The 20672-nt window shown below is 37.8% G+C and overlaps 1 protein-coding gene across 1 annotated transcript; it reads left to right on the top strand.

Annotated features, from left to right (window-relative positions):
* The first annotated feature begins 2737 nt into the window (after positions 1–2737).
* LOC107288763 (alcohol dehydrogenase 1B-like) lies at positions 2738–15921 on the top strand. The gene is made up of 9 exons (XM_015817410.1): positions 2738–3152; positions 3785–3886; positions 7963–8101; positions 9259–9346; positions 9437–9656; positions 10311–10574; positions 11775–11910; positions 14404–14542; positions 15535–15921. The coding sequence occupies exons 1-9, from the start codon at positions 3135–3137 to the stop codon at positions 15557–15559; spliced, it is 1131 nt and encodes a 376-aa protein (XP_015672896.1). The 5' UTR covers positions 2738–3134; the 3' UTR covers positions 15560–15921.
* Positions 15922–20672: the final 4751 nt, after the last annotated feature.

Below are 20672 nucleotides of genomic sequence, written 5' to 3'. Positions count from 1 at the left end.
AGTTGGCAGATGTTGCTCAAATGGATAAAGTGACTTGTTTGATTAGAGAAAAGATATTATCTACATTTATTGGTGACTGGAGGTCTCTTATGGACTTTTTGCATCAAAATGAAAAATGAAAATGAACTTGTGATTCATAGTTTTGATAGGATAGCTTATAGAAAGAGAAGTAATGTGATCTATCTTTAGAGAGAGGTAAAATATATTTGTACTTACTGCTGTAAAGAATATCATAAACCATTTCTTTATACTCTTTTTCTTTCCTTCCCTTTGTATTTTTCTTAACTTTTTTCTTTTCCTGCACTTTTTGCTTTTTCTTTGATTTATTTCTTTTTCTTCCTTTATGTTAGTTTGTGTTAGTTTTTATCTTCTTGTTTAAATTTTTTTAATAAAAATTATATACAGAAAAAAACCTAGTGCTCAGAATTCCCCATGAACCAACCAGGAGATCTTTCAGCTGACTAATGACAGAGAGCAAAATTGGTTCTAGACCACAATGTGCCCATCTTTGACATTATCTTGCTACATTTATTTTTGCAGCAAGAATACAAGCCTGATCATTGCAAGTTGCCACCTGCAGATAGAGAAGAAACCCTGGAAGATAGGGTGAACCAGGAATTCCCAGCCATGTGAAATGGGCTTTTACTCAATTCAGCTGCAGGAGAGAAGTTGAACTGACATGGAACTACAGAACAGAGTCACATCTTCAATTCTGAACTACCAAGATTTATAGCCAGGTTTTCAAGGCATTTTCAACACAGCCAGGCTGATGGGAATCTAGGGAGATGCATTACCAATAGTTGTTGAAATGACCATGGTGAGGATTCCCAATAGCTCTTGGCCATTAGGTTGGAATTATGACTTTCATTCAGTTCTAGTTATGCTCACATGAGTATGTTCTTAGGAACTCCTTCATGCTTCTTCTTCCATCACATCCTATTTCCTTTCTTATTTTTTTCCCTTTTAGTGATGCTAAGTATAGAATTCACCAGCAAGAAATAATTGAAGATTATCATAAGTCACAGAGGCTTCTTGGTTGCCTATTAAAAAATAACTTTGATGAGTATGCAGTTTCAAGTGTTGCACATATTCCTTCCCATACCCATTCCATGTTACTTGGGAGGCAAGATTTGTGTGTGTGGGGGGGGGAAAGCTTCATCTTTGTTTTAAAGAAGTGACATACCTAAGAACTTACACAAGATGAAAAATGTGGTACATTGACGTTGGGTCATTTCCGTATAGCATATTATTATCAAAGTCTCCTGAATAGATTCTCCTTACTTGCTGAATAGTGAAGACAAATGTATAATTATATACCAACTGCACATAGAATTTGGATCGACCATTCATAAGTAACCTACTAGCAGTGTCAGCTGGCCTAGCTTAATCATCAATTTTACTCTAAAGTCAATATGTTATACAACATGGTCAAAGGTCTTGGGTTAATAATGTTTGTCTAATTTCCAGAAACGTTGAAATATTATCAGGATGACACAACATTTATTCTGCTTCTGGTGTCTTAGTCATTATTTCTTAATGGGCTTTCTGTGGAGGCTCTAAAATAGCTGAGAGAGATGGAGAGGATGGGAAAGCAGCTTCTTTCTATCCATGTCTTCTATTTAAACCAGAGTGAAAACAAAGGAGTCACTGTAGTAACATGCACAATGTATTAAAGGTTCTTCTCTCTCTTGTCTCAGTCATCCAGCAAATCTTTTGCTGTCTATAGAATATCGGAGAACAAAAAAGCTAGCAAAAATTAAAACATTTCTGCCACTTTCACAAAATGAATCAACATGCAAAAAAACCCCATTCTCCATAACCTTAAGGTAAAAATAAAATAATGGAAGGTAGAGATGATACCGGTAGCAAATAATTGAGGCTTAAAAGCAGGGGCCAGGGTTTTAAACTGAGGCTGGAAACGTTTGGGATATAAGTGCATCTATAAAAATAAAATAAAACAACAAAACTGGAAGGTAGTGCAATTGTGATGCCACTCTCCTTTCCTTTATTAAAGGACGAACATTGCATTTTATGGTCTCTTTACCATTTCTACTTCTACCTTGCAACCATATAAGCCATTTCAATATGATTGATGTGTTGTATATTAGATACAAACTTTGTCTTTAATCACCTCTTTACAATTCCTATATTTTTTCCTATCATTTAAGAAAAAAGGTTCAAAGGTATAACCTTTGGTCTCCACAGCAGCCAACCAAATGTACCCTGTAAAACTCACGAGGGCAATTGCACCCTGTCTGTCAGCAACTGGAATTCAAATAGAAGTATTGAGAGTAGTGTTCCGCTCTATAAAATAACAAGGCAAAGTCTCAATTCTCTTTGTAGGTCCATAAACCATAAATATTGCTTTCCAGTCTTCCATTTTATGGCCATCACTATTTTTGGAGTCATTCCAGAAGCTTAATTATGCACAGCATGAAGTGGCATTTATTTTAGTAAGTGCTGATACAGCTATGATTTAATTTCATCAAATGACTCTGAGTTTTATTATTATGAAAGAGGGAGATTTTTTTTCTTTGCTTTGTATGCGTTCACTCACTGTCACTCCACACCACGTCATGCATAATAATCAATAGTCACCATTTCTTCTAATGTAAAAAAGCTCATTGTCATAGCATATTCTCAAAGTAAAGTTGCTAGAGCTCTCCAGTCACCATCTTTTACAATTCTACAATATTTTTTTTTTAAAAAAAAAAGTCAAGAACCAGCAAATACATTATTTCATCTGTAATCATAACAGACTGGCAGTTTGTTTTCTATGTTTTTTCTTGAGATTGCCAATGTAAACCCTGCATTTTTCACACATGCCCGTATTAATTGCTGTTTCTTGGACTTATGTAATACAACCCTTTATGCATTGCTTGTCCCGTTAATATCTACACTGAAGCTGTAAATTCCTGGTAATCTATGTGTGCTTAATTGTCTGAAGTTACAAAACAACCTGATCAAACTAGTCAAAGTAAAGGAGTGGCTAAGTTTGTTGGGTGGAGCTGGGAAAGTACTACAGTTAGCTAAAAGAGAAGTAAGCATTTTGCAATCCATATTTTGAAGGCAAACAGTTTTGTACCAAGTAGAATAACCTAGAAGAGGTGAAATCTGTTACAAAATCAAGGACGATGGGCACTGCAGGGAAAGTAAGTAGACTATTATTTCTTTTCATGGTGATTTTTCATTTCTGAGATATACCACAATACAGAATTGTTTGCACTGTGGTTGGCAAATTGCCTGAGACGGATTCCAAAGTTTTCCTGTATTCCCCACTCACCCACCCTTGGCACTTTTCTTGTCAGTAGCGCTCTGAAAAACTCTGCATTTAATTCATAATTCATTCATAATTCCAAAAGTTCATTCCGTCTACAGCACAGACTAAAGGTAGGGTTAGAGGTGGGATTCTGTTCAACAGATCTCACGTGGGCATTTACATTAGGTGGACTTAAGCTCAATCCTTTGGTTCCTGGCTTTTCTTTTTAAAGTAAATCAAGCCCATTCTAATTAATTAAACAAGAAACGTTTCAATGGCTTGCCAACACATGGAACAGGAAAGAAGTAGAGGAACTGTTAACATGGATTATTCTGTAGCATGTCTGATTGTAGGAAAGGGGGTTGTCAGAGAGAGAATGTGGTTGGTCAAAACTGAGCTCAACAGTCAGCTAGGAAGGAAGGTATTTTGGATGCCAGAAGAATAGGCTTTTCTGTAAATATCTGATTAATCAATGAATGAGTATCTTCTCTTAGAATAAATAATCTCTTGCTTCCATTTTCTTAGGTAATCAAATGCAAGGCAGCAGTAATCTGGAAACAAAAAGAACCATTTAGTATTGTGGAAATAGAAGTAGCTCCACCAAAAGCACACGAAGTTCGCATCAAGGTAAAGGGAATAAACCAAAATCCATGTTAATGCAAGTTATTCTTATCTACGCACAGCCATCTCAAATGGGGTATGTTGAGGAGTACCACCTAGAATGGTTTCTTCATTCTTGGGAATGAGGGACAAGATCTGGAAGCAAAATGAGACAGATAGAATCCCTTAAGGATTACTTTAGAAGCACAGTTGTTCAGGAACTCCACGTGGGTATCCAAGCCCACAGAAGACACTGACTGGAAGAGAGACTAACATCTTGTGAAGGTTCAAGTTCAAATAAAGCTTTTCTCATTTTGCTAAAATACAATTAAGCATGATCAAAAGCTATGACTCACTTTGATTAATTAAAAAACCAGAACTTTTAGTCTTTATGGTAACTTTGACTTCCATACATCATATGAATCTTCCAATAGAATTCTGCTCATTTTTAGATTGCATTCAGTGCAACCAAATCTAGGATCCAATATGTCTGTACACATGACAAATGTCCAGATTCATAATCCACAGTCCTTGATCTTTGGTGCAAAGCTTATGCAAGATTTTTAGACATAATGTATCTGCACCACAGACTTAAAATGATTCTACTATACAGCAATTTCCTCTCTCTGCAGACTTGGAATTTGTGGTGGTGATCCAACAAAATCTAGGTTTTTTTTCCCACAACCTTGCTAAACAATCATTCTTGGGAATGAGGCAGCCCTGACAATAAAAAAATCCAGTTTCGGGTTTGGGGAAATCCTGGACAAGCAGTTGTCAACTTGGTTTCACCCACCGGAACCATAACATATGAGACCACAACGCTAGTAAGATATGACCTTACAACCTCAGTTTACAAGATAAGAAGCCCAATTGCCTATTGTGACACAAATTTATCTCCAATTGGGAAGATGAGGGTACCATAACAATGTCACTATCCTGTCTTTGAATGTCTTTGCCTAGTTGTGGAGCTAATATAATGTGGGTGAGCTGGTCACTTCAAAGATCTAAGCAGTTATCTGGTAAAACAGGCATGATCAGCTGTTGCTGCAATATATGTCACATGTTGGCTGATTGCACAATTTAAATGGGCTTGCAAGAGGTGAGTCTCTTTATAATTGCAGATCCATATTTTCATGTTAGGGAGGATCTACTCTGGAACCCCTTTTGTATGTAAAATGCTATGTGGACAGTGTTACTTCCAAAGGAAATAGGTGTTATGTTTCAAAATACAAAGAACATATCAATTCATAATGTAAGTGCTTTGTTGTTGTTAGTTGCAAAGTCATGTGCGACCCATCGTGACCCCATGGACAACGTTCCTCCAGGTCTTCCTGTCCTCTACCATCTTCTGGAGTCCATTTAAGCTCACACCTACTGCTTCAGTGACTCTATCCAGCCACCTCATTCTCTGTCATCCCCTTCTTCTATTGCCCTCAATCTTTCCTAGCATTAGGCTCTTCTCCAGTGAGTCCTTCCTTCTCATTAGGTGGCCAAAGTACTTGAGTTTCAACTTCAGGATCTGGCCTTCTAAAGAGCAGTCAAGGTTGATCTCTTCTAGGACTGACCGGTTTGATTGCCTTGCAGTCCAAGGGACTCGCAGAAGTCTTCTCCAGCACCATAGTTCAAAGGCCTCAATTCTTTGGCGCTCAGCCTTTCTTATGGTCCAACTTTCACAGCCATACATTGCAACTGGGAAAACCATGGCATTGACTATATGTACTTTTGTTGGCAGAGTGATGTCTCTGCTTTTTAGTATGCTGTCTAGATTTGCCATAGCTTTCCTCCCCAGGAGCAAGCGTCTTTTAATTTCTTGGCTGCAGTCCCCATCTGCGGTGATCTTGGAGCCCATTTCTTCCCCATCTATTTGCCAGGAATTGAGAGGGCCAGATGCCATGATTTTGGTTTTTTTAATGTTGAGTTTCAAGCCAACTTTTGCACTCTCCTTCTTCTCCCACATCAGGAGGCTCTGAAGGGGAAATTTAAGTTCTAGATAGTGCAAATTTGCAAGAAAAGTTAATGTCTTATTCTCAGGCTAGTAGCCTCTTGTTCTCCCCCACCCCTACCATCTGCAGTTGGATACAGTTAGACTACTAATTTATTTTGAGAATACCTATTCTTTTATGACTGCCACACTCAAATCTTTTCAAAGGACCAGATCAAATAAATGCCATAATCTTTCTTAAGAGGTTTAACAATATGGATGGAAAATTCTGTAGCTCCTAGAGTGAAGTTTATCCTAGCAACTTCCCCAAGATGAAGTGGAGACTACTTTCAAATGCATTGTGCTCAGTAATTCAGGAAAAAACACAGTGGAAATGGACTTTTGAATGGGAACAAAAGTATCAGGAGAATGGATTGGATTGAAATTTGCATCAGGCATTTTATGAGTGAGGCTGTAAACACACTGATGCAATATACAGTAACGCCCATAGGGATCTGCCCTTAAATTATAGTAATATGCTACAGCAGAGTTTCTGAACCTTGGCGACATTAGGATTTGTGAACTTCAACTCCCAGAATTCCCCAGCCATTTCCTCCCTATCTGGGGAATTCTGGGAGTTGAAGACCACACATCTTAAAGTTGTCAAGTTGTGAAACACTTCACTATAGAATCACAGATTTAAGAGAAGTTATTAAGGAATACACATCCAATGCATGGATCAGAATTAAAAATCCAAAGTAAAATGTGACTCACAAATTATTGTCTAGAGCCTCTGTTAAAACACAGCAAGCAGAGGAGGGCTTGCCATATCTCTAAATTGTAATAACCAACTGCTGTTTGTCCTGACATTCAATCAGAACTTGCCTTCTTGTAACTTAAATTTATTATTTTGAGTCCTGTGGTGAGAGAGAATAGGTTTTGTCCATTGTGTTACATCTTGTCCATTATTTAAAAAGTGCTATTGTAAGTCCCTCTACCAATCTTCTTCTCAAAGGTAAATATTTTTAGTTCTTTTAACTTCTCATAGGATTTAGTTTCTAATTCCTGGACTATCTATACTGGTCCATTTTGATTAGGAATACCCTTTGAGTATGATTTTTAAGCCAGATGTGTATTTGTCATGTCACGCAGTATCTCCTCAACTAGCTTACCAATGGACTTTCTTGAAAGCAGAACTTTTAGTAGATAAGGCAGCACCTAGAATATGAACTGATGCCAGTTATTGAGAAAATGTTGTGTTCTTATTCAAAGACTCAACTTGCTGCTAATGCAGTTTAAGGTACTAGGACAGGGGTAGGCAACCTTGGCTCTTTTATGACTTGTGGACTTCAATATCCATGCTGACTCAGGAATTCTGGGAGTTGAAGTCCACAAGTCATAAAAGAGCCAAGGTTGCCTACCCCTGTGCTAGGATATTTGCAATATGTTAAATCACCTGGATGTCAGCCACTTCTTAAATGATGACTTCTCCAACAGGTACTTGGCCCTATATTAAAGACACCTGCTGATGTCCTCTTCCAGGTGTTTCTGTTGTACGAGTTGACATTTATGTGATAGAACATATATGGTGTCACACTCCTAGAAATTTGTCATCAAGGAGGTTTACCAAGGCTAATCATTACTTTTCAATGCTAGGCAAAAATGCCGTTTAAGACCATTTTCTTTTTTAAAAAAATATTTTTATTTTCTAGCATTTGTTCACAAGTGCAGGATCCCCTTTTTGGGATCAATCAAATATTGATCTGTTAGTTTAAACAGGATTTGACTTGTCAACTGAGCCTGTCATTATAAGCTGACATTAGTGGCCCAAAGTCACTCAGCCAGCTTTCATGCCTGAGGTGAGAACATTGCTTATAGTCTCCTGGTCTCCAGCCTGGAGCTTTAACCACTAGGCCAAACTGTCTCTCATTTTTGTTATCTCGCTATTTAAAATGAACGAAGTTTTAGAAGTAATTTTTGTAATCTTTAAATAATTCCAATACTTATGTTTTTTTTAAAAAACTTTAACTGCATTTTTCTACAGGAAGTTACCAATTTTAATCATTGCACTTATAGCTCTGCCTGAAAATTGAGGTTCAAAGATTCAACATAGAAATCACATTACTGTAATTTAAGCCTAAAATAATATACTCCAATGAATTATCTTCTACCTTTCTTCTAGATTTTGGCTTCTGGAATTTGTCGCTCAGATGACCACGTTGTAAGTGGTGCAGTAAAGGCAAAATTGCCTATTATTCTTGGTCATGAAGCAGCTGGTGTGGTTGAGAGTGTGGGGGAAGGTGTTACCAGTATGAAAGCAGGTAAATTCAGAATTATCAGTGCAAAACCTTTCCCAGTAAGAATAAAATCAATAGGGTAACCAACCACTAGAAATTAAAAATGCTGTGCAGGTAGGTCTCAGCTTACAACCATTCATTCAGTATCAATTGAAGTTACAATGGCACCAAAAAAGTGACTTATGACTTGTTATTCACACTTATGACAGTTGCAGCATCCCCATGGTCACATGATGAAAATTCAGATGCTTGGCAACTGGCAGATATTTATCACAGTTGCAATGTCCCGGAGTCATGTGATCACCTTTTGTGACCTTCTGACAAGCAAAGTTAATGGGAAAGCCAGATTCACTTAGCAACTGTATTACTAACTTAACAACTGCAGTAATTCACTTAAGAACTGTGGCACGGAAGGTCATAAAATGGGGCAAAACTCACTTAATAACTCTCTTGTTTAGCAACAGAAATTTTGAGCTCCATTGTGGTCATAAGTCGAGGATTACCTGTAGGTATTTTGAGTTCAGAAACTTAGGGGTGCTATTGGAATTCTAAATGTAAATACTAGCAATAGAGTAGTAGTATCTCCTCAACTATATCCTATAATAAACCACAAGCATTTTTCTCTCCAGAACTAACTCTTAGTTTAATAATAATAATAATAATAATAATAATAATAATAATAATAATAATAATAATAATAATAATAATAATAATAATAATAATAATAATAATAATAATAATAATAATAATAAATATCTTTGCTATTTAGTTTCTGTGAGAAGCAACTAAATTTTAACACCATGTCTATCACATGTTCATAATCTGCATTAAGTCAGTAGCCTCCAACCAGGGACACCAGGGACCAGTTCTGTGAAAAGCGTTTTTTCGGCAGACCATGTTTTCATATGCTACCTGCATCACATGCATGTGTGGATGGGGTTTCACTCACTTGCATGGCCTGGTTCCTGGCTGGCCATGGACCGGTGTTGGTCCACAGCTCAGGGATTGGGGACCTCTGGTTTAAGTAACACATTTTAAAATCCAATAGTAGCAATCTTAAATTAGAAGGGAATTGACTGTTTTGCTGGTAAAATCCTGCCAACTATTGTGTTGATAAAATACTGCCTCTAAGCTCTCTGGAAGCTTCAGGCCCATTGATAATATCTTTTTCTCATTTTCAGGAGACAAAGTCATTCCGATTTTTCTCCCACAATGTGGTCAATGCAGTACTTGCCTGCATCCTAGAGGCAACCTGTGCAAGAAGAATGAGTGAGTTTCTGTTCTGACTTGTAGCACTACTGTTGTCCTGTATGGTAACCATGATCAATAATTCTGATTTTTCCCTCCCATATTTTTAAGCCTTCACACAGGGTCTGGATTAATGGAGGATGGCACCAGTAGATTCACTCACAAAGGAACAGTACTGCACAGTTTTGCTGGTACCAGCACTTTCACAGAATACACGGTGGTAAACGAGTATTCGGTTGTCAAAATTGATGCTGCAGCACCTCCTGAAAAAGTGTGCCTTATTAGCTGTGGGTTTTCTACTGGCTATGGTGCTGCCTTAAATGCTGCAAAGGTAAGCTTCTGATATCTCCGTGTTCTAGGATAGTGGTTCTCAACCTTTTTTTCACCATGGACCCCTATTAAATACCTTTTGTGACCACAGATCTCCAAGACTTAACTCAAGATTTAAGTCATAACATTTCTTCAAGCTTTTACAGACCCCCTGTGACAACATCCCCCCCCAGAGATCTGAGGGCCACAGGTGGAGAGCCACTGTTTGAGGACATGTCACTTATGAAGCTATAGTGCCATACATCTGCTCAGAATGGCTTGACTTCATTTTAATTCCATGGTGGAATTAGACATTTCTAGAAAATAAAAATGTTGGTGGCTGCAGACCAGTGTTCATTTTAAAGGTGTACTAACCTGCCAGGGAAAAGACCAGTTGAAAGGTAGAAGAGATCCTTTTAGGGAGATCAGAGATATTGATGGAAAGCATTTTCTCTAGTTAGCTTTGTAGAATATATATATTTGTGACTGGTCACATTTTATAGCAGCCATTCAATGAATGTACAATTCTCTCCATGGTATCCATTTTGTGATAATACACATGAGATGCTCTCAAACTTCCAGGTATATTTTTAGCCTGAAAAAGATTCATTAACCTTGTATTGGAGTTAGTATATAACCATAATGCTCCATTTTTTATTTTTATGCTAAAAAAAAGGTGAGGCCTGGTTCTACCTGTGCCATTTTTGGACTCGGAGGAGTTGGTCTCTCAGTAGTCATGGGCTGCAAGGCAGCTGGAGCTTCCCGAATCATTGGAGTCGATATCAACAAGGATAAATTCCCCAAGGCTAAAGAATTTGGTGTCACAGACTGTATCAATCCCCGGGATTACCAGAAACCCATCAATGAAGTTATCTTTGACTTGACTGGGGGTGAAGGAGTAGAATATTCCTTTGAAGCCATTGGAAACCCTGAAGTCATGGTATGTGAATTAAGGTAGTACCACAATGGAAGAACTAAGAGGGGGATGGGAAAGAATTTATCTCTTACTAAAAGTCGACTTTTTTGTGGGCCTTATTCCATTGCAGTAATTGTAGGGTACTAAGTAACAAAATGAAGCAGGGGTTTCATCTGGGGAAACCAGAAATAGGGTCTGATTATTTTTATCTCAATGGGGTGATTGCAGGGAAAGAAACAGTTTGCTGTATTACTTCTGCATCTCATTACATATAGCATATACATATAGTAGCAGGTACTGCACCTTTCAATTTGGTAAAGGAGTCACATGATAAGGAGAGCCAGTTTGGTTTAGTGGTTAAGGCACCATAATAGAGGAGACCATGAATTCTAGTCCTTTCTTAGGCATGAGCCTAAGAAGAAGGCAATGGCAAACCCCTGTGAAAATTGCAGGGATTGTGCAGCCAATCAAGACCAGGAATCAAGACTAATTCAAAAGCATGCACACACACACACACACAACTAGACAAACCAGTGGGATTTTGCCTTATGTTATACAAAACCTCTTTGTTCTTTAGAGACCTTGCCTGATTTAATATTTAGCAAAAGGCTTGAAAGGGTTATGTTCATAAGTGCCAAATCATCTTTGCAAAATCATTCATGTACCCACTGAACCTAGCAATTAAAACATTTTAAAATCTTGTGAGATCCAATTTGTAAAGTTTCCACTTTCTTACATAGAGATCTCAGAATGAGAACACCAAAATTTTGCAGGATTTTAATGATTTCATGATATTTTAATCTTGGAGATGAATTATTGCTGGCCCTTCCTATGCTCTAGGAAAAAAGTAAAATTAGTAAGAGATTCTATGGGAACATGGGTCCCTTTCATGGAATGATCAGGAATTCTCTTGTTCCATCCATTAATCAAGAAATAAGAAGTGGAGGTAAGTCAATGTAACTCAAAGATATTCACAAAAGGGAGGTTTCACATCCCTACTGTAGTCATCTGCCCCTACACCCAGCATTGGCCTAGAAAAAGAGAATGGAAAACTTTATGGTAGCCTATCATAGGATGGCATTGCCACAAAAGAGGAGATGTTATTACTGATACATTTGGAACAATAAAATCCTATGTGAAATGTCAGTGGAAGAAAAATTGTGGTTGGAATGGTAAACATTGACTTTCACATGATTCATGCTTATATCTTTGGGTTGACTTTAGATGTCTGCCTTGAATTCCTGCCAAATAAATTATGGAAAGTGCATCATTGTGGGAGTACCCCCTTCGGATTCTAGCATTGACTTTCATCCAGGACTTCTCTTCTCAGGCCGCACTTGGAAAGGAACTCTGTTTGGAGGTAGGTCCCTTATTTGGCTATTAATACATTCTCTCTCTCTGTTGTACCTTATACTATGGAAAGCTCAATATTACCAGTATAATGTGACCTATAATAGTTGATCAAGATCAACTTACCTTACAAACTGTCAGTGATTTCATCACCTAAGCAGCTGAAATTCTGTGTATCATCTTTTCCCAAACACTTAGTCTTCAGTTTCTATCATCCCCAAGTGGTATTGTCTATGGTTTTATTTGCAGCAATGGTAGTTGCATTTCGGCATAGTTGGAAAGCACCCGATGAGGAAGATGTTCATCCATACATTGCATCTAATGATCTGTCATCAGTACATTGCATGTAGATATTGTGATTTGTTCCTAACATTTTGTTTGCAGTCACTGGAATCTTGACAGACCACTTTTGCTTAAAAGTAATGATATGGTTTCCTATCACTTTGAGGCAAGAGACACACAAAACTGTTAATGTTAATAGATTTAACATATTTTAAGAAATGAATACAATTATTGAACTCTACCCGGAAACAAATGTGGAAGGAAAAAATGAAAACCCCATCTTTGTCAACCTATATTATACATACCATCTATTGTGCATCATTGACCCATCACATCAATCCTTACCCCATACTCCACCACCAAAAGGCTGTCCCGCTCTTTACTTGATCTTTTGTCACTGAATTATAGAATCAGATGTAATTCTGCTATTACTCACAAGCCCAATTGCCCCTCAAGAAAAGTTAGATGAGAGTTCTTATCATTTCTCTTACACTGTTGGTTTGAAGAGTTGGAAGACACCCAACAACCAGCAGAGTACTGCTTCTCCTGTAACTAGTTACCAAAAGGACCACCAAAGTCCAAACACAATATTAAATTTTGGAAATGATTACGCAAAATAGTAATTATATAAAACAGGATTCAGAAACTTTACCAGAATTTCAGCATGTCTGGAATACCTGACTTCTTCCGGGGATGTTTTTAAAAACTTAAAAGCAGAAATAACGGGGAGAAGAACATATTAACTCAAGTAGCAGAGCTGCTGGAAAAGGGGTTTAAACATTTCGCAGTAGAATGTTTCTGATTTTCTAAAAATGCTATCTTTCAAGATATTATCATTGCAGGGAAAAAAACATTAATCAGTTTGTTTTTTTCAATAAACTGCCTGAAAAGTTAATAGTAGTTGCAGAAGAAGTGAGTACTAAGTCTGGGGAACATCCCAAATGCCCCTTTCATAGCTTTAATTATTTTTTTAAAAAATTCAGAGCACCAATGATTCATCTCCTGCACTATATAAATGCAAACTGTACTGAGAAGCAGAGAAAAATCCATAAGAAATAGAATTAGAGTTCTCAAACTCCTTATGCAGCCATATGGTTGTTCTATTGCTGCTACTATTTACTTATTTATATCAACCTTCCCCAATTTGGTATTCTCCAGAAATGCTAAACTTGAATATTAGCATTTCTCAGACAACATGATCTTTAAAGTCCAACACTTATGGAGAACACTAGGTTAAGGAAGGTTGATTTTCAATGATGGTCCAGTAATCTTTACAAAAGACAGACATGATAATAATGTAGATCAGGGGTGTCAAACTCAATTTCATTGAGGGCCGCATCAGCATTGCGATTGCCCTCGGGGGGGGATGGGTGTGGCCAGGGTGGGTGTGGCCTACTGGGTGGGTGTGGATGGAGTGGGTGTGACCTACTGGGTGGGCATGGCCAGCTCTACATCATTCGTGTAAAGGATGCCTGTGGGGGCCTGGATAGGAGTGGGACAGATCTGAGGGTCTCTGGCAGAAGGGGGTGGGACCAGGGCAGAGCCCATCAAGCCAGATATGTGAAATAGGTGAGAGCCATTTGCTGGCCACTTCCAGGCGATGGTGCATTTCTTCATTCCTCACAAAGGGTGACACCTCCCCAGCATGCACCCAAGGGCTGGTTCCTCGCTGTTTCCAGACAGCCTTGTGGAGCTAAGACTGAATGCATTTCAGCATAGATGGCCACCACAAAATTGTACATTGGCTCCCGGCTGGCCTGGGCCAGGGCCAAGGCAGCAGGGGCCGTTCCCTCACTATTTCCAGGATGGCTTTGCGGGCCACATGAAACCACTTCACGGGTCGCATCCGGCCCCCGGGCCTTGTGTTTGACATGTTTGCTGTAGATCCTCTAATACTTTCTTCAGTTCATGGGAACAAATCTTGAAGCAAGAGCTTTAGAATGAGTTGGTTCCTATTCCTTGCCCTCTGAGAACCAGGATTTTACAAATGAGGAATAGATGGGATCATGAAAATTTGAACAGAGTTCATAGGTTATTCAATGCAGAAAAAAATCTGTAATTTATACAATAAATTCCTCAATTGACAGTAAATTCCTCAACTGTGGGATCAGCAGATCATCTGATATCAACTCTTATTAAGGGTCACTGCCTCAAGAAAAGTGTTTTTTTAAATGATATTTTAAAATTAATGCAGTATCTTTATGTCCTTTTTTACTTTCAGATTGGAAAAGTAAAGATTCAGTTCCTAAATTGGTGTCAGATTACATGAACAAAACGTTTATCCTAGATCCATTAATTACTCACACTTTACCATTTGAAAAAATCAACGAAGGCTTTGATTTGCTTCACTCAGGAAAAAGGTAAGACTTCGGGGTTTTTTTTTAAAAAAAGTTTTTTTTCTCCCAATTTAAAATGAATACGTCTAAGATAATGAACTGCATTAAGAAAGTACTCACATAATTAAAAGTCAAAATCCATATTGCGGAATTATTTCAGTTTTGCCAACAGAAGCTTTGCAAAATAGCTACATGCCTTGAGTTTCAGGCAAGAATGCCTAAATCCTAGAAAGAACAAAATTGTATTAGAATTTGAAGAAAATATTACTTTGCTTAGTTGTGTAGTTGGGATGATGTAACAGAGGTGATCATGCTGTTGTGGCTGCATCTTGAATTTTTAACTCCATTCCAGAGACCTCCTATTTCTTGTAGAAACTAGATTAAGGCTAAAGTTTTCGAATAATTACCATTTTATACTGAAAAATTAATTTTGTTGCCATTTTAATTCTATTAGCTATTCTGAACATTTTTGCTAAAGATGACAAATTAATGAATAGCATGTATTTCAGTTCATTACTGATCAATAAAGGCACCATTAGGGTGGTAATCAACTGAAATCAATGGTGATCCTTATCTAAAAGATTAAAATGTCACAGAAAAGAGCTTCTGCATATTTGTGCAATCATTTGCACCACCAAATTATTTGTTCCTCATACTTTCTATTAGAAGGCTGCAGCTGTTAATAGGGTCATCTTTTATGATGTACAAAAAAGCTGTATAGTGGAATGCCTCATTTACACAAGAGAATGCAGATTTATCTATGTTATTAATTCTTCCACTGAAATAATGGTATGTTAGAAAGGTTTAATTTTGGCACAATGAGTCCATTTTCCTCTGTTTTTTCTCTCCCTACTTTCAACCTGCCTTGAAAATTCTTACAATATTAATATATTGATAAAAAATAGTCATGAATAGTTATTATCATTGGGCTTACTTAAAGTCTGAATAAAATTTCTTGAATTTGCTGAGAAAAGAATTCACCACATTTAAATATAAACTATTTTCTGATGTTTCAGCATCCGTTGTGTCCTGACGTTCTAAAGTCTCTGGTTCTGAAGAAAAATAGAAAACCATCATTTCTGTCTCTGAATCCATCGGAAATGCATTATGCAGCATATATGCTTCAATAAGCCAGTCAACAGAAACAGAATTGTTTCTTTTCTTTCTATCTCTTTTCTCCCCATTCTGGTTCGTGTGTTGCTATTATTACTGCTGAATTTACCCACAAGGAAGACAACCCTGAAATTAAGGCAGTCCCATACAAAAACAAAGATTGGGCAACATAAACATGCTTAACATTCCTGTGTTTTGTACACTTTCCCTATTTCATCAGCTCTCTCTTTCTCTCTTTGAAGCAAATTCTAGCAACGTTTGTTCTCCTGACAAATAAGTACATGTTACCTACTTGCATTTGTGTGTTTATCCTGTCTGTACGCCAGTCAGTAGCTGCATTCTGAAAAAAACAATATGCTAGGATTTTTTTTAAGATCAATTCAATGAATAACGATTGGTTAATTATGTGCCCCTAAAACAAGATAGGAGATTTATAAAATTGTGTGCATGTGTGCTCATAACTTTTCTCTCACAAATTATTTTCACAACATAGACAAATAGATAGATATAAGGCCAGCAAGGATAAACTCTAATTCTGTACAAGGTGTAAGTTTCAGTAGCTCTTATGGCTAGGGAGATAGAAGTTGTAACTCATCTTATTCTCCCTAAATTGGGGTAAAAACTAGACTAGAGTATTAAGCTATATTTTTCAGTCTGTTTGCAAGGATGAAATAAGTTCAGAGAGATGTTTCTGTTGGGCTTCAAATCCAAGGAAACCCATGTACATTTAGTCTTCATTAAGTCTCATTAATAGATCCCATTTAAATATACTCAGGGCTTCCAGTTATATTGTCTATCTGGTAATTCATTCTGCTCGCGCTTCCGTCCTGCTCCTGCCATTTATAGATAAATGTATTTGGGGGAATACTCATCATCTTGGTTAAATGCAATAACTAAGCAAACAAATATATTAAATATACCAAAAGCTAAATAATCCAACAGCAGTAATGATCTGCAACAAGTTTACCTACTGCCAGTTCTAGAAACATAGATTTATTTTATCACCATTTCTGTGCTTCCCCCCCCCACACACACACTTTTTTAAGCAGCAGGATGGAATTTATATTTTTACAAATTCAAGATGGAAAATGATACACAGCTTTTTATTTGGTACAAATATTAATAGCTTGTGGCAGGTTCTTTTGTCATTTTTAATGTTGTGGATTAGAATATTTTTTTCAAGTATAAGTAAATAAAATAAAGAGAGCCAGTTTGGTCTAGAAGTTAAGGCACCAAGCTAGAAACAAGGCTACTGTGAATTCTAGTCCCACCTTCGGCATGAAAAGTCAGCTGGGTGACTTTGGGTCAGTCACTCTCTCTCAGCCCCGCTCACATAATAGTGTTGTTGTTGTGGGTACAATAGGAAGAGAAAGGGGTATTAAGTACATTCACTGGCTTGAGTTATTTATAAAATAATAAAGGTGGGATAAAAAAATAAATAAATTGGTATTATTGAATTGCCTCCCAAGTAATGCCAATTTGTAACCCAATTCATGCCAAGATGGAAAGACAAGATTGGAAGAAAAGCCAATGTTGGTGATTCCTTTACAGGTAGATTGATTATTTACATACACTTAAAAGATCACTACCATCAATAGCTGGTTCTCATCTTTCTCTTTCTCCTTTAATATAGAAGGGTGGATGAAAAGCTCAAGAGAAATACTTTATCACTCATAATTCTTTTGCAATTGTTTGGTACTCTTTATCACTCAAGAGTGTTTGGAAGAGACTTCACTTATAGATGGACCAATTTAGTAGAACATAGTCTAGATTATTTGCTATCACTGATGGATTTGAGGTACTATAAGGTTAATAATCTTGAGCATTCCCATATAATGATATTGTAAAATAATAAACCTTTTGGATCAGATTACTTGTTTATTTTATTTTTCAATAGTTATAAGGGTGCCTTCAGAAAACCCACAAACAAGGAATGAAGGCATTATCTATTGACATAGTATCACGCTTCAAAACACTTATTTTCACTACCATAGCTTATAGTAGCTATTCAAAGAAAAATCCCATCTCAGAAGTTCAGGCACTGAAAGAATCAAAGAGATATCTGGATCTATCGATCAAGGTACATTGGCAAAGATATCAGAACACTCTGAAAATCAAATTCAGAGGAACCAACAAATACAAGTACAGAAGTCAAAGGGTCGGGCTCCATTTTGCTTTCATTTCTTTATCTTTCTTCCTCTCACATTGATGGGCTGTCTGTCAAAACAAAGCAAGATTATGGCATACACTTGAAAGGAGACCAGGAAGCCTGTAATTGGGGAGTTTGTCTGGCAAGAACAAAGAATGCTTATTCACAGGGAATATGCACAACAATTCTGTGTGGTCAAAAAGCTGATAAAAGTAACAAAAGACTTAGGCATCTTGCAAGCTAAGCTAGAAGCTAAGAATAGGGATGGCCTGGAGCAAGGCTTTTCAACCAGTGGTACGGGTACCACCTATGGTACCTTGGCACCTTGCAGGTGGTATGCGACCATCCTAGAAAAGTGGTAGTGGGGGAGGGGAATGAGCTGAACCGGTGGCAGCACCACACAAGCCTGAGCGAGAGATGGCGGGAACTGCAGGGCTGTCAGGGCTCAGTGGAAGCGCCAGGATCAGCACCAGGCTCCAGCTGGAGCTCGGCACTGATCCTGGTGCTTCTGCTGAGCCCTGAAGAAGCACCAATCAGCTGGAAAGCAGCACTGATCCTGGCACTTCTGCTGAGCCCAGAAGAAGCGCCGATCAGCTGGAATGTGATTTACATTCAGATGCTTGGCAACTGATTCATATTTATGACGGTCACAGTGTTCCAGGGTCATGTGAAGTGATCAAAACCTGCTGCAACCACCAGCAGACGGGGGGGGGGGAATAAAAACCAAACAACCCCCCACCCCACCCCTGCTGCCAATCCTCAACAGAAATGCTCACAACAATGAAAACCTCGGACAGGAGGAAGAGTGTGGCCAGAGGGGGCAGGCAGGTGTCTTTCTCGGCTGTAACTTGGGGGGGCACTTTTTCATTGCCATTGTAACTTCGAACAGTCACTAAGTGAACTGTTGTAAGTGGAGGACTATCTGTACTTTATCACTTTTTTCTTTTTTTTTTGTTCATCAAGGTTTTGACACCTTGCTAGGTGACTGGTGGTATTCGGATGTTGCCATATCCTAAAAGTGGTACAATGGGTGAAAAGGTTGAAAAGCCCTGGCCTGGAGCAAATAATATGTGTATTGGATAACTCCTGAAGCATTCGTTAGCCAACGCATTGGAATAGGGACAGCTAGAGTGACCAATATAATAATTGTTAGATTATTATTGAAATGTTTATTAGATGATATTTCTTATATATCCCACCTTATCCCGTCTTCTGCTTTAGAGAAAATGTATAAAGCTTTATTAATTCTGTGGTTCTTGGTTCCTTGGCATTTTGGCCAGGATCCCTTTTCTCAGACCCGAACTGGTTGAAACCCATGTCAGAGAAGACATCCTAACCCATAATGATCTAAGCTAGAGATCCAGGAATTATGAGCAATATAGAAACTAGTGAAAGCAGATTAAAATTTATTTCATGGATCATGATCTCAATTGCATAGCTTCTGTGTTGGAAGGAAGAGATTATTGCATGAAATAGTAGCAACTAAAATCATCTGGGTTTTTTTTCCCCCTTTATCATATTCTGTCTTTTCTCCTTTTTTTGAACCTTGATATCATAATAAAAAATTGAAATCTTAGTGAATCAGTAACCTTCATTCTAGGGAAAACCTTTAGCATGCTTCCCTAAATTCAGTGGCATGTGGAGGATTGCCACCTGTTTCCTTTTTGGTAAACCATAGCAGAGTGGGATTTACCTAGGAAAAAATGACTGGTGGCAACATTACTGAGGTAGCTCCTAACTATTGTGTGGAAAGTTCAGAAAGGTTTGGATAGATAGCTTGGGCCCCTCCCACCAGCCCCCCACCACCACCCAGATGCAGCAGGGCCTACCAGAAACCCTTTTCAGTAATGGGTAAACCTACCATTGGGAACTCATTCAATCTTCTTTTGAAGCCCTGACCAACTTCTGGCAGCAAACATAAAAAAACAACAGTTTGATTTACCAGGAATATTTGTGCTGTTGCATTTTTAAGCAGCTACTAAGTTGAATTTAGAATAATTTGGAATATAATATTTGCTTTTTATAAAAAGTGATGTATATTATAAACTGGCATACTTGTTTATTTCTTTTGAGTATTTAGCTACAATCACCCATGTTAACTAGAAAATTATAGTATAAATGTTATAATTCAAACATTTCTTTTCAGAACATGAACAGTTTTCTTTGAGTAAGTAAAGCAGACCGTATAGAAATTTGAAAAATGTAGATGTTTCTTTCAGGCAAAACTTCTCAATTACTTCAACAATAACAATTTATGACAAAAAAAGAAGCTCTTAATAAGTACCCACATAAATTCCTCTACGGGTGAGGTCATTCTCCAGTATAGATCATAGCCACAGGAATATGTGGGATGGATTACTACATTCTAGTAAGTTCTTTCCCAAAATAAAATATCCTACAATGCCAATCCAGACTGGTAGAGAACATTGGACCAGGATTGACATATGTAAAACCAGGTCAGAGAAGTTCCCCTCTGGCTTTTATCACATGTATTCTAGTATCTTCAAATGCAGTGTGAATTCAGTGTAACTGGACGATGTGCCATTACACTGAGCTTCACTGTACAAGACTAAGCTTGCATAACACCCAATGTCATAGTTTTATGTTGATTTTGTAACTGTTATATAAAGAGAGCCAGTTTGGTATAGTGGTTAGGGCACATGAATTCTAGTCTCATTTTAGTCTTAAAATCAGCTGGTGAAGGACAGTCATTCTCTCTCACCCCTAGGAAGGAAACAATGGCAAATCCTTTCTTTGCCAAGAAAATTGCAGGGATTAGTCCAGTTGGTTATACCTTTAACCTAGGGATCTTCAAACTTGGCCCTTTTATGACTTGTGGACTTCAGCTCCCAGAATTCTTCAGCCAGCATGCCTGGCTGAGGAATTCTGGGA

Source organism: Protobothrops mucrosquamatus, unplaced genomic scaffold, assembly GCF_001527695.2.
Source record: "Protobothrops mucrosquamatus isolate PMUCROS unplaced genomic scaffold, P.Mucros_1.0 scaffold585, whole genome shotgun sequence".
Classification (NCBI taxonomy): Eukaryota; Metazoa; Chordata; class Lepidosauria; order Squamata; family Viperidae; genus Protobothrops; species Protobothrops mucrosquamatus.
This window is presented reverse-complemented; position numbering and strand designations above follow the sequence as displayed.